Source organism: Mandrillus leucophaeus, unplaced genomic scaffold (assembly GCF_000951045.1).
Source record: "Mandrillus leucophaeus isolate KB7577 unplaced genomic scaffold, Mleu.le_1.0 Scaffold70, whole genome shotgun sequence".
NCBI lineage: Eukaryota > Metazoa > Chordata > Mammalia > Primates > Cercopithecidae > Mandrillus > Mandrillus leucophaeus.
The window spans coordinates 4,193,434-4,207,426 of NW_012107586.1; the positions used below are offsets into that span (position 1 = coordinate 4,193,434).

Consider the following 13,993-nt stretch of genomic DNA (forward strand, 5'->3'; position numbering starts at 1 on the left):
GTGTTAGCCAGGATGGTCTCCATCTCCTGACCTCGTGATCCACCCGTCTCGGCCTCCCAAAGTGCTGGGATTACAGGCTTGAGCCACCGCGCCTGGCCCTGGCCCAGGCTGGAGCGCAGTGGCCAGATCTCAGCTCACTGCAAGCTCCGCCTCCCGGGTTCACGCCAGTCTCCTGCCTCAGCCTCCCGAGTAGCTGGGACTACAGGTGTCCGCCACCTCGCCCGGCTAGTTTTTTGTATTTTTTTAGTAGAGATGGGGTTTCACCGTGTTAGCCAGGATGGTCTCGATCTACTGACCTCATGATCCACCCGTCTCAGCCTCCCAAAGTGCTGGGATTACAGGCTTGAGCCACCGCGCCCGGCCACTTTTTTAAAAAGGTACTTTTTTTCCTTCAACTGTCTGCGTCTCCCTCTATGAAGTCCCCAAGAGAGCAGAACTTTATGTGATTGGTTCTTTGCCCCAGCCTTGGTACTGTGCCTCATGCACAGGAGTTCCATGGTGATTCGTTCACTTCCCCACTCTCTTAGCCCAAAGTCTAATCTTAGGCACCTCCCCAAGTGAGACACTTGATGTGAGGTGCTGGGCGCACCTGGCAATCAATCGGTGTAAGTTCTCTTCCTTCTCCTTCCCCTCTAGCTCCACCCCACCCCACCCCCATCCCAGGTCCACATACCTGGATAAGACCCACTTTGCCCACGTTGGGGAAGCTGGATGCAGTGCCCATGGGGCTTCCCAGCAGTCCGGCCAGCACACTGCCCAGCCCCTCCAGGCTCAGCCCTCGACTGCAGGCATGTGGAGGTGGGGGAGGCAAATGCAGCAGCCGGCCGCACAGGGCATAGCAGCCCAGGGAACTGGTGGAGGCTGCCAAGGCCATGGAGATGCCTGCAGCCAGAGCTCTGGGTGTCAGCAAAGGCCAATTCCACTCACCTGGGGAGGGAAAAGGAGCCACTTTGGGGCCAGACTCAAGTCAGGAGTACCCCCTGCCTCCAACAGCCTGTGCCACAAGAATCCTAGATGCCTCAATGTCTTTGAAGGTAATGTCTTGGGACAAAACTGAACTCTAAGGAGAAAGACCCATCCCTTTACCATGGTCTACAAGGTCCTCTTTGGTCTGGCCTTCCCTCTCTCTGCAGCCTCATCTCCCAGCACACTCTGCCTCACTTCCTTCACTCCTACCACACTGGCCTTGTTGTAGGCCTTTGTACATGCTGTGCTCCCAGCCACCACAGGACCTTTGCATATGCATATCCTGCAACTAGAATGCTCTTCCCTCCTGCCTTTGTCTAGTTAGCTCCTACTCATGTCTTCCATCTCAAATCAGTGGCCACATCCTAAAGAATATCTTTACTTAGGCTGGGCGTGGTGACTTATGCCTGCAACCCCAGCACTTTGGGAGGCCGAGGTGGGTGGATCACCTGAAGTCAGGAGTTTGTGACCAGTCTGGCCAACATGGTGAAACCCCATCTCTACTAAAAATACAAAATTAGCCGGGCATGGTGGTGCATGCCTGTAATCCCAGCCACTTGGGAAGTAGAAGCAGGAGAATCACTTGAACCTGGAAAGTGGAGGTTGCGGTGAGCCAAGATCACACCATTGCACTCCAGCCTGGGTGACAAGAGTGAAACTCTATCTCAAAAAAAAAAAAAATATATATATAGATATATATATATATCTCTTTACTGACCTCCTGGATAAATTCAAATTCCCTATTATAAGTTTTTTGGTTTATTTGTTTGTTTTAAGACAAGTCCTTGCTCTGTTCCCCAGGCTGAAGTGCAGTGGTGCAATCATAGCTCACTGCAGCCTCAATCTCCTGGGCTCAAGCGATCCTCCCACCTCAGCCTCCCAAGTAGCTGGGACTAAAGGTGCGTGCCACTGTATCAGGCTATTTTTTTTTTTACTTTTAATAGAGACAAGGTCTCACTATTTTGCCCAGGCTGGTCTCTAACTCCTGAGCTCAAGCAATCCTCCCACCTCAGCCTCCCACAGTGCTGAAATTTCAGGTTTGAGCCATGGCGCCTGGCATTTTATTTTATTTTATTTTTATAAACAAGGTCTCAGTCTGTCGCCTGGGCTAGAATGCAGTGGTGCGATCATAGCACACTGCAGCCTCCAACTCCTGGGCTCAAGGGATCCTCCTGCCTCAGTCTCCTGAGTAGCTAGGCCTACAAGCATGTGCCACTAGGCCCAGATAATTTTTTTATGTTTTGTAGAGATGGAGTCTTGCTTTGCTTTGTTACCCAGGCTGCTCTCGAAATCCTTGCCTCAAGCAGTCTTCCTGCTTCTGCCTCCCAAAATGCTGGGATTATAGGTGTGAGCCACTGTGCCTGGCCTTCATTATAAGCTCTTAGGACACAATGTATCTCCCTTTGGTTACAGTTCCCACAGTGGCAATTTTATATTTCTTTGGGTGACTCTTTAGTATCTATGTTCCCCAATAGACTATAAGCTCCCTGAAGGTAAGTGCTATGTCTGTCATGGTCATCACTATGTCCCCTACCATGTGCCTAGCACATAATCAGCACTCAACAGATCCTTATTAAATTAAGGAAAAACCAGCCTGGACAACATGGTGAAATCCCATCTCTACAAAACAACACAAAAACTAGCCGGACATAGTGGTGCACATCTGTAATCCCAGCTACCTGTGGGGCTGAGGCACAAGGATAACCTGAGCCAAGGAGGTTGAGGCTGCAGTGAGCCATGTTTGCATCAATGCTCTCAGCCTGGGTGACACAGCAAGACCCTGTCTAAATAAATAAATAAATAGAAGAATGAGCAAATTTCACATACAACGCCTCAAAAGCAATCTTTATGCATAGGTTGCCAAGTCAAATGCCCATAGGGGCTGGTAACATAGATGTGTTCATTGGGTAAGGAGTATTGGTAGTGAATATCGGGGGTTACAGAAACAATAGATGTCTGTCTCCTAACACTGACCCAAAAAAAACACCTGCAGTGGGATGGGGCACAGTGGCTCATGCCTGTAATCCCAGCACTTAATCAAGCAGATCACTTGAGCCCAGGAGTCTGAGACCAGCCTGGGCAACATGTTGAAACCCTGTCTCTACAAAAAACAAACAAAAGTCGGCGTGGTGACACACACCTGTAGTCCCAGCTACTCTGGAGGCTTATGTGGGAGGATCACCTGAGCCTGGGAGGTTGAGGCTGCAGTGAGCCATGATCATGCCATGCACTCCAGCCTGTGTGACAGAGTGAGACCCTGTCTCAAACAAACAATAACAACAACAACAAAACACCTGCAGTGAGGGGCTAGCATTGTCTCTCAGACTGGTAATTTCTGTCTCCTGTATGTTTTGAAAAAACACAGCATTTAACTCAGAAATAAAATCCATTAAGTTCTTTGAATTCAAATAAATAGATACCCTTATTTGAACAAGAGAATGGAGGACTAGGAGAAAACCTACCTGGGTGAGGCAGCCAAATCCACGGTGCCTTGGTGGGGGCAGACAGTTCCTGGGGGATAACACTGAACCCCAAAAAGGCAGAAACGATCCACACACAGGCCACGGGGATCAGCACCTGAGCAGCAAGACTGAGGAAAGAACTCCTCCCCCAGAACCTTCTGAGCCACCCTTGGAGGGTTAGACAGAAGCCAAAAGGTAGGGGATGGAGTGAGCACTCCAGGCCAGCCCTTCTGAACTCTACTGCCCTGCCCAGACCCACACATACCGAGAGGAGCCGGAAGGCAGGGAGAGGAGTATGAGTTGATGAAGCTGAAGCTCGCCTCCAGGGGCACACATGAAACTGGCTGGAGCCCAGGTGCTGAGAACAGACCACCATGAGCAGGATAACCCTAAGAGAGAGAAGGTTTTAGGAGCAAGAGGCATTGGGTATCCTGAGGCACGGGAAATGAGGTGGGGGTAGGCAGAATACCATAAAAGCTGGGGGTTGGTCCCAGAGAAGGAAACTCCCATGGAAGGAATAGGAAGTCACCTTAGGGGACAGCAGAAAACAGTGTGAAAGTCAAGGAGACCAGATGAATCAAGGGAAAGTCTTGGATTCCAAGTATAAAATATGTCCCTATTCCAGTCGCTGCTGAATCTGGTAGGACCAGCAGCTCTGCCCTCCCCTAGTCCTCCCATACACCCCCACTGGGCACCATCCCATGCCTCTCAGGACTCACGTACAGCAAGGCCAACCCCCAGTGAGCGGAGCAGAACTGGGCTACCTCCCTGTGGGCAGAAAGCCCTGCCACAACCAGGCTGGGAGCCAGCACCAGGGGCCCACAGTGGGGGAACACGCGGCCAGGACTCCCCAACAGCCCCATCGTGCCCTGCAGCAGCCCAGATACCACCACTGCCCCGGACACCTGGTAGAAGAGAGGACAGGTTGGAGAGAAAATATTCTGTTCAATCAAACTGGCCTCATCCTGGTCTTCCTAATTCTAGATATGGGTTCCTCCCCCAACTCCTTTCCAGGAGCATCTCAGTCTCTGCATAATGGAAACAAGAGCTCCCCGAAGCCTGGCACCACCCTTATCCCTTCTCACCTCTAGACACCCACCTCCTGGAGAGAAGTGTTCCAGTGCCGCAGGCCATGGCAGCTAGGTCCCCTACACAGGTGCATCATGAGGGAGGCTAGGAAAAGTTTGGGGCACGGAGAAAAGAGAGATGAATGGGATGGAGACCCATTGCTCTACAGTAACACTCCTGGCACAGGTCCAAGCCCCCTACAGTGCCTCACAGTCTTACCACTGCCCAATCTCAATCCTGCACCCACCTATACCTGCACGCTGAGATGATAACCCAGCCCCACCCTTACCCCTTGCCCTTGTTCTGTGCTCACAGTTTCCAGGTGTCTGCATGGCCAGAGGTAGCTTCTGGCTGGTCAGCACCAGAGCAGAGATAAGGAACTCTAAGGATGGAGCCTGGACAAGAGGCAGCCTGTAGGAACAGCAGCCCCAGCAGGTCTGGAAATATGTGGCAGCCAACAAGGCTCCCCCAAACCTCTCCCACCCTTCAGGACTCTGCCCCCTCTCTCCAGGGAGGTTCCTCTCACCTGCTGCCCATCCAAGTTTGCAGGATGGTAGACACACCACATGAAAAGAAGCTGGAGGCCAGGAGCTGAGAAGGGGAGTAAGAGAGTCCTCCTGGGGAGAGACTGCAAAGCAGGAGCAGGTGGGAGACACAGAGCAGAGAAGCCATGACCAAGACATGCTGCAGGTGGAGGAATGGGGAGGGCAGTCTTCAGAGAAGTGGAAATACCTGCAATACTTCCAGAGGCTTTCACATCTCCACCTACTTCCCCACACACACCATCAGGCAGCACCAACTCCTGCACCTCTGCCTCCTACCTGCAGAGCTAGAAGACAGCTGAGGCCCCAGGGCAGAGATCCACACAGAGGGTCCCAAGAGTGGGTGGAGGGATTCTGGGGAGCAGGTGGAGGCAGGGGAGCCAGGGCATCCTGGGAGCCCACTGATTGGAGTTGGTTGGGATTGAGGGGTGATCGGCTCATGCTGCCCTGCCTTTCGCTTTGTCTTGGCTGCCCAGGACCAGAGTTAAGTAGAAAGTAAGAGGTCAGAGTTTGGGTGAAGCCGGGGGCGGGGAGAAGGTGGGGAGAGGGTGGGAGTGTCAATGAAGCGGAGCAAAGGTATAAGGAATTTGGGGCAGGGCACCGCCTTTTCACCTTTGCCCAGCTGTTGTGCAAATTCCATCAGCCATTAACTGGGGAGCTGAGTTCTGGGGCCCTCCTCCAAGAATTCTTCCAGATTTCCTGTCCCTAGACCAGGCTGTAGAAAGAAGGATAGGAGGGGTGGGGAGGAGAGCAGCTCTTCAAAATAATCTGGGGAAATTTTGCAGATTTTATTCCCTCCCATTTAAAACCATCACTATGGCCGGGCGCGGTGGCTCAAGCCTGTAATCCCAGCACTTTGGGAGGCCGAGACGGGTGGATCACGAGGTCAGGAGATCGAGACCATCCTGGCTAACATGGTGAAACCCCGTCTCTACTAAAAATACAAAAAACTAGCCGGGCGTGGTGGCGGGCGCCTGTAGTCCCAGCTACTCGGAGGCTGAGGCAGGAGAATGGCGTGAACCTGGGAGGCGGAGCTTGCAGTGAGCCGAGATCGTGCCACTGTACTCCAGCCTGGGCGACAGAGCGAGACTCTGTCTCAAAAAAAATAAAAAATAAAAAATAAAATTAAATTAAAAAAAAATAAAACCATCACTATTTGATCCACAGTCCTCACCCCTTGCAGTACCAAGGCCCCTGGACTACTTCAAAATGAAACTTGTGGGGTGAGTGTGGTGGCTCATGCCTGTAATCCCAACACTTTGGGAGGCCACACTGGGTGTATCACTTGAGGTCAGGAGTTCAAGACCAGCCTGGCAACATGGTAAAACCATCTCTACTAAAAATACAAAACTTAGCTGGATGTGGTGACACATGCCTGTAATCCCACCTACTCGGGAGGCTGAGGCACGAGAATTGCTTGAACCCAGAAGGCAGAGGTCGCAGTGAGCTGAGACCACACCACTGCACTCCAGCCTGGGTGACAGAAGGAGACTGTGTCAATAAAAAAAGAAAACAAGAAACTTGTGGATAATGTATCCTACATCACATGTGACAACCACAACTACCTGAAACGTGCTCACTGTAAAGAATAAAATTTATAGTAACATGTATTTCATTATGTGAAGGCTTAAGCACAACTAAACCAGAAGACAATAAAGTACAATGAAGTAGTCCAATCCCACACCCTATGAGAATCGCTGTGGTTGCAACAGCTGCAATGCCAGCTGATATTGGTGCTTTATTGGTGACTCTGATGTTGTAACCCGATTTTCCAAAATGCAAACAAACTCTTGGTTAAAAGGTGCCAAGCAAAACAAAGTCATTTTAATTTACAAGGGAATGAATTCCTAGCAAACTGAGTGTTTTCAGAATGCTACAAACACTATTTCACGTTTACATGTGCAAAGATCGTTCTAGGCTCAGATAAATAGGGTTTTCATATACATAAAGCTAGTCATTCAAAAGTTGTCTTGGGAATTCTTCACAGCAAGGGAGGTCCGAGCATTTCAGGATGTCTAGCGTCCCGCCCAGGTTGATGAAATGCCAGTAGCATTCCCTCGAATCCTTTTGACAATGAAAAAATGGCCCATAAATTTCCAAAATGCTCCCGAGGGGGCAGAACCACCTCTTCCAAGAAGGATCCTCAGCAGTCCCAAATACCCTCAGCCAAGCTGCCCAGATTGTTTTCCTTCTTCCAGTGACGACCCAGCCTTGGAGTTCTTCAAGTTCTTGGAATTGTTAAGCACCATGTGACCATCACCATGTGTCAGACCAGTTAGGAGGTCAGGAGAGAGAAGCGTCCTGGTGGCTTGCCTTCAGGAGCTCACAAGGCTCTGCTGGATACAAGGCCTGGCCACTCTCCACGAGATGTGCTTCTGGATCCACAAGGAGAGTGCTCACCCAGAAAAAGTGAGAGACGGCCAATTCAGGCACAGGACACTCACCCTGTGTGTCCCATGGCACCCCAAGTTGAGCAGTACTAAGGGCCCAGGGTCCTAGGAGCAGGAACAAAGTTGGAAATGGGAGGCTATGCCTATCAAACGATAGGAAAGTCCTAAGATGAGGCTGAGAAAAGAGTTTGTGAGATGACAGGATCAGGAAGCAGGGAGGCTTGGATGGCAGATACAGGGAGGAAAGATCTTCAAGGGCTGCCGCAGAAGGAAAAGTCCAGGCCATGCAACTGAAACTGTTTATTGAAACCTCAGTTCTACAAAAGCGTGAAAAACCCTGATACAAAGCAGTGGCCAGAGAGGCCTGGGAAGAGAACACCCGGGAGAGGAACCAGAAGAGAAGGGAACCTAGGAGCAGGACACTAAGAGAAGACTGGATGACAAAAGGTCAGGGTTGAAGGTCCCAGCAGTCCTTGGCTCCATTAGACTAAAGCTAAGGAATGGGAGTGAAAAGGTTCCCTGCCTCACCCAGCAGCTCCCACCTGACCCCATCAGTCCCTGGCTCTTCTGCTTCAGGGACATCACACGGCCCATGCCAACATATCCTTTCTCCTCTCACCCCACTTCCCTTATCTCCCACCTATACCCTTCCATCCTAGAGAACTCAAAAGTAAAAGTCCAGAAAATCCCAGGTAGGCAGAGAGGGGCTTCTCCTGTGTCCATCTGGGACATGTCCCTGGTCACCAAGCAGAAGTTCTCCCTGGCGCCATCACTGTCCTGGCCAAGCAGCCAGCCACTGAGATCTAGGAGTGACCTTCAGTCCTTCTGCCCCACCACCCCGTAAGCTCCCACCCAGGAGGACAGGGGACCTGCCAAGGACCCAGAGAGGCAGACAGGTTCTAAATCAAGCTTTGCTCCTCCAGGTTCTCGGAAACTCCCAAACCCTCTTAATGCATTCCTCGCAGCCCTACCTAGCCTGGGAAAATGAAAGACTTGAGGCGAGCCAGCTCCATGACACTGAAAAGGGAACATTGCTGAGGCTGAGGAAGTGACGGGGGCACCGGGCTCCAAGGCCAGTGGGGAGCCAGGCCATAGGTATGGTACCAGGGGCTGGACAGCACAGTGGGGACTGTATGGTTGGGGTGGTGGCAGGCATGGCAGGTTGGGGAGTCTCTCTGGAGCTTCTGGCAAAGGTGGCAGTTATGAAGAAGAGTGGGAGGGGCAGGGGGGTCTGGGGGAGGCAATGGTGGAGGAGTCAGTGAGGCCAGAAGACTGCCCCAGAGTGACCGCAGCCCTGTGCTGCCTTTCAGGCAGCTGGAGACATTAGCGGGAGATGGCAGGCATTGTGGCACAGAAGGTATGCAGGGCTCCAAGAGGCAATGGGAGGTCAGTCCAAGGTCAGGCGGCCCAGGTGTAGGGGTGCAGGACAGCCCCAAGGACTGATGTATTACGGCCACCGATGCCACAGCCAGGGCCACACTGCTCACATATGCCACAGCTAACAGGCAGGACAGCTGCAGGAGAGGAGGCAAAAAAGGAGGATTCTGTCTTTAACACATTCACCCCTTGTCTCTAGAAACTTGTGTTCCAGCTGGAGGTCTCTATAGCCATTTATACCCCACTCTGCCCATCTATTCCCAACCCCATATCCTGGGCCTTTCAGCAATCACTTCACACCATCCCACCCTACACACCGGCTTGCTCAAGCTCCCTATCCTTCCGAGCCTCTCCTCACCTTTACCAGCCGCTGGCAGAGGGAGCCCAGGGCCAACTGCCAGGTTGGCTGCTCCAGCAGCACACACAGGTCTGTATAGGTATACCAGCCCCGCCGCTGTCCCTGCTGCTCAGCCACACTGGGGGAAGTGGAGAATGACAGAGTATGCAACTGTCCTACAGCCAGCCTAGTGGCATCCTCATACCACTCAGGACTCACCAGGAAACACTGGGAAGCTTGTTAAATCCAGATTCCTAGGTTATCTGCTGATCAGAAACTAAGGGTGAGACCAAGACCTATATCTTATTTTTATTTATTTACTTTGTTAAGACAGGATCTTGCTGTCTTCCAGGCTGGAGTGCAGTAGTGCAATCATAGCTCACTGCAGACTTGACGTCCTGGACTCAAGTGATCCTCTCATCTCAGCCTCCTGAGTAGCTGGGATTATGGGTGTACACCACTACAACTGGCTAATATTTTTTTCTGGTAGGGTCAGGCGTCTTGCTATATTGCCCAGCCTGGTCTTGAACTCCTGGACTCAAGCAATCCTCCTGCCTCGCCCTCCCAGAGTGCTAGGATTACAGACCTAACTACGATACCCACCCAAGACATGTATTTTAAATAAGCTGCTTCTCACCTTCCCCAAGGTGATGAAGAAGAGGACAGACAGGTCTGAGAACCACTATCTTGGCAATTTTCTTTCTTGTCTCCTCCCTCCCCCAGTTACAGAGACTCTCATCTCTAGCTCCTATGGCTGAGGCCTCAGTCCCCAAATCCCTTGAGCCCTTCTTCCCAATTCCGAGAACCTACCAGCTCTCCAACCAGCTCAGCACCTCAAAAATCTCCCGAGGGTCAGTGTAGAGATGCCAATCCTGTGAGTAAGGAGAGAGGACATCAAACCAGACTTGGATGAACCACAGTCATTTAATAATAAGAGCCATAGCAAGAACTACAACTGCCACTATGGCTAATACATACTTGGCACTTACCATGTGCCAGATACTGTCTCAAAAGCTTTTATACATTAATTCATTGAATCACCACCTGCCTGGTTTCACATTATACCCTCCACTAAGGAAGAGGGGAGAAAATGACCCTGAGAATGGTCCGTGCCCACAAGGAGCTAAACATCTAGGGGGAGAGAAAGTATGGACACAAATACTCAGAACCCAATAGGATAAACTCTGACTCAGAGTGTACCCTGTGGGGCCCTGGAGGAATAGAGGTGAGGAAATGTTCCGCTCCTGGTCTCACTGCTCTAGGAATCTCCAAAACCTGTGGTTAGTACTGAAGAGATAAGATAACACAAAAGCACAAGAGGACAGAAAGAGAAATGACAAACCAACAGAAGACTGAGAGAGAACAAAGGACTAAAGGATGATGAAAGACGGGCCAGGGAAACTGAGCAAGAGAGAGAACAGCTACTCACCATGGCACTTAGGAAGCCCCTCTCCAAGGCATTGAGAGTGGGCACGGCCACACCCCCAGCAGCTCCCCATTCATCATTGAAGACCTCCTCCTCCTCCCCTTCATCATAGAGGTACTTACTGGCCACCATCTGCAGAGGAACCAGAAGTGGTGGAGCAGAATTCACAGCACGCTCCTGGCTCTCTAGAGAGACGGGGAGGGGGTATCTTACCATGGAGATCAGGAACAAGTCAGAGGATGACACGTGCTGCAGGTAGTCTGGGTTTCGGTGGCGGAGCCGTTCAATGTACACCAGAGCCAGCATCATAGCACATGGGGAGATGCATGCCTCCCTGGGTGGTAGAAAGGATCACTAATTAAACCCAAGGGTCCTTCAGCTCTTGCAAGTCTTATGATGCTTGCTCCTGTTATCTTTGGGGAAAAAAAACTATTCTTGGCTGGGCACGGTGGCTCATGCCTATAATCCCAGCAATTTGGAAAACCAAGGTGGGTGGATCATTTGAGGCCAGGAGTTCGACACCAGCCTGGCCAACATGGTGAAACCCCATCTCTACTAAAAATACAAAAATTAGCCAAGGGTGGTAGCATGTGCCTGTAGTCCCAGCTACTGAGGAGGTTGTGGCACAAGAATCACTGGAACCCAGGAGGTGGAGGTTGCGGTGAGCCGAGGTTGTGCCGCTGCACTCCAGCCTGGGTGACAGAGCGAGACTATCTCAAAAAGAGAGAAAAGAAAAGAAAGAAAAAACGATTCCCCTTTCTCTAGGGCCCAAACACTCTCATCCTATCCTCAATTCCAGACTCACCGGGACACATGAGCTACGTATTTCTTCTGGAGTCGGCGAATAGGGCTGGGGGCTGCCTTCTGGAGCAGTTCCACAGCAATGTCTGCAAGAGACAGAAGGAAGGCCGAGTGAGCAAACAAGCACCCATCCACAACACACCAGTCCCCACTGCTAGCAGAAGAGCCAGATCTGTATTTTCTGAGGCCTTAGGGACAGGACCATAGTAACAAAATAGAGATCAAATTCTCCCACACTGAGACAAAAAGCCCATTCCAAGTTTGAATTTCAGCTCATTCTAACAGGAAAGCATATTGCTCTGTCACGTGAAACTATCCAGATTTGTCTACCGCTGCTGTTCATCTGTGAACATGCCTTGTTTATTTGGGAAACGTATGATGGATATCCTTGGAAAATTAAGTTTTCAATACATAAATCAAGAGTGATTTATATAGACATGTGGCAGCAATGTTTTTTATTCATTTGGGCTAATAAGAATGAGAAATGCAAACTGCCCTCTTGAACCAAGTACCAACAAGCTAGCAATGAAGAGACAGTGCAGCCACGGGGCAAACCTCGAGTCATTTTAGTGGCTGATGACAACCCCATTTTCATGCTTCTCACTTGTCCAGTCACAAAACACTGCCTAACCTGCCACCGGGCTGGAGAGCTCCTCCAGGCTACAGTCGGCTTCCCAGTCCCAGCCATAGTAGAGCCTCCTTCGGATCCGGGCACTCAGCTTCTGGTGTCCTGGGAGGAACTGAAACAGGGCAGGGGCAGCGGAGGGTGAAGGGCAGGGAAAGGTATGATGCAGCTCCTGGCTCTGGGCTGGAAGGCGGTGCGGGGGACAGTCCGGCCTCGCTTGCCAGGGGGCCCGTGCCTTACCCAGACCGGCGTTCTGTCAATCGTTTCCCAATGGCAGCCTGGTCCACAGAGGGAGGAATACCCTCACCCCCATCGAGGGCTCCCTGGGAGAAGTTCTCCGAGAAGGGCCCTCGTGTGGCCACCCCTACCCCCATTCCTACACTCCGCGACTCTCCCTCCGGGCCCAAGCGGCCGCGGCCTCGAGGAGGCACTGCTCGAGCAGCTGCCGCCCAATCCCGGCACAGTAGTCAGGAGAGCTCGCGGCGCCGCTCGGGCCCGGAGGGGCGCGCCGAGAGGCTGGGGAAGGGGCGGGCCGCCCACTCACCGTGAAGTCCTGGAAGCCGGCGAGGGAGAAGGTGCCTTCTTCGTCCAGCAGGAGCCCGGCCAGGTCCATCGCACCGCCAGTCGCCGCCCTGCGAAGGTGAACGGAAGGAAACGAGTTGTAGGGGGCTCGCGGAGCTGTCTTTGCTCTCCTGTCCACCTGCCCGCCTGCCTCCCGGGGCTGGCCGCCGCCCTCGCCCTCGCAGCTCCCTCCCCGGACAGCGGAAGGCGGGGCCCGGGCTGGCGGGCGCCTCTTCCTGTTCCGCCCCGGGCTTGGCGCGGCGCGAGGCCCTAGGCCGGGGAAGCGAGACATCGAGCAGCCGGGCTGCGCTCACCTCGCGGAGCAAAAGAGACCCGGCTGCGAGGCGCGTACTCCGCCTGTGCCGCGTCCGCCCGGCGTTTACAAGCCGCTGGGGTGCCGCCCGCAAGTCAGCGCCTGGCACTTCCTGCCTCCAATCTAGCCCAGCCTCCCGCGCCGACCCGCGGACAGGAGCCGGACTCGAACTCCTGGTCTCACCGAACGTGACCAAGTCCCAGAGCTGAGCCCCAGGCGCCCCTGAGAAATGGGGACACTTCTTCCTAGGGGAGCACGCCGCACTGAGGATGAACAAGCCAGTAGGACCTTTCCGTAGCAATGGAGAAGTTAATGTGAATAAAACGAAACGCACAACAGGAAGCTGTTCCTAGTTGCTTTTTAGAAGGAGAGATTATACACACTCAGCAATGCATATGAAAAGCGTCTGAAAGGATACACGACATTTAGCAGTGGGTGAACTATGAAAAGGAAGAGAAACTCAGGGTTTTTTGTTTTTTGGTTTTTTTTGTAGTGTAATTTGAACTTTTAAACCTAAGGCTACTGCGGAAATTGTGATATTAAGCGAATGTAAGGCCTCAAAAACGTGTCAACACGTCCACCCAAAAGTAAACTGCACCCACCCAAGGTTGTTTTTAAACCCATCTCCCGCCTCCGATCTCATGATTGAGTAGGCCGAGGTGGGAAGGAGATCCGGTATGTGGAAGTGGGAACGTTTAAGGAGATAGGAAATCAACAACTTTTCTGAGTAGATGAAGCTGTTTTCGAGTCTGTCGAGTCACGCGCTGGTGTGTTTGTTTGCCCACTGAGGGGAGGGAACTGGGAGGGCCAGTGCGATGAGGGTTGAGTAATGGGACGGCCACCGCCCTTCCCGAGCAGAAGCAGATCCTACTGGGGATACTGGGAGTCTGGAAGCCCACTTCCTGCTCCACACCGTGGATACCGGGGCAGCACCACACTCCCTAGCCACCCTGCCCACTGTGGGATAAGAAAACGGGCTCGACTGCCCAGACCGGGACCCGGACTTGGACCCCGGGTGACTTCGGCAACCAGAAAACGAACCTGTGCATGCGAAGGGTCAGCGGCCGCCGACGAGTCAAAGGCAGCTGCCAGCGCGCACGCGCGGGCCGCCCTATCCGGGCGGTT

At 52.4% G+C, this 13,993-nt stretch overlaps 2 protein-coding genes across 5 annotated transcripts in view; both read right to left on the reverse strand.

Moving 5' to 3' along the window:
- The window catches only part of SLC23A3 (solute carrier family 23, member 3), a 9,501-nt gene extending 3,911 nt beyond the window's left edge, over positions 1-5,590 (reverse strand). Inside the window, exons 1-8 of one of the 3 annotated variants that reach the window (XM_011964628.1) lie at positions 5,318-5,590; positions 5,023-5,180; positions 4,786-4,907; positions 4,528-4,601; positions 4,152-4,333; positions 3,694-3,817; positions 3,429-3,543; positions 674-927 (exon numbers count right to left, since the gene is read on the reverse strand). In XM_011964628.1, the coding sequence (XP_011820018.1) occupies positions 674-927; positions 3,429-3,543; positions 3,694-3,817; positions 4,152-4,333; positions 4,528-4,601; positions 4,786-4,907; positions 5,023-5,180; positions 5,318-5,479 (1,191 nt within the window). In that variant the 5' untranslated portion in view covers positions 5,480-5,590. The remainder of the gene's footprint in view (positions 1-673; positions 928-3,428; positions 3,544-3,693; positions 3,818-4,151; positions 4,334-4,527; positions 4,602-4,785; positions 4,908-5,022; positions 5,181-5,317) is intronic. The other 2 variants (XM_011964626.1, XM_011964627.1) reach the window with 2 other exon arrangements.
- A 2,123-nt stretch (positions 5,591-7,713) lies between these two features.
- On the reverse strand, positions 7,714-13,935 carry CNPPD1 (cyclin Pas1/PHO80 domain containing 1). Of its 2 annotated transcripts, XM_011964632.1 has the most exons (10): positions 13,910-13,935; positions 12,539-12,626; positions 12,001-12,109; positions 11,374-11,455; positions 10,782-10,902; positions 10,572-10,700; positions 9,953-10,014; positions 9,164-9,281; positions 8,405-8,942; positions 7,714-7,792 (listed from the first exon to the last, which is right to left on the reverse strand). In XM_011964632.1, exons 1-10 carry the CDS (start codon positions 13,915-13,917, stop codon positions 7,746-7,748), a joined length of 1,302 nt encoding a protein of 433 aa, XP_011820022.1. In that variant the 5' UTR covers positions 13,918-13,935; the 3' UTR covers positions 7,714-7,745. The 2 variants fall into 2 exon arrangements, with proteins under 2 accessions (XP_011820022.1, XP_011820021.1); XM_011964631.1 differs by lacking the exon at positions 13,910-13,935 and having other exon boundaries at positions 7,714-8,942; positions 10,572-10,902; positions 12,539-12,758.
- Positions 13,936-13,993: the final 58 nt, after the last annotated feature.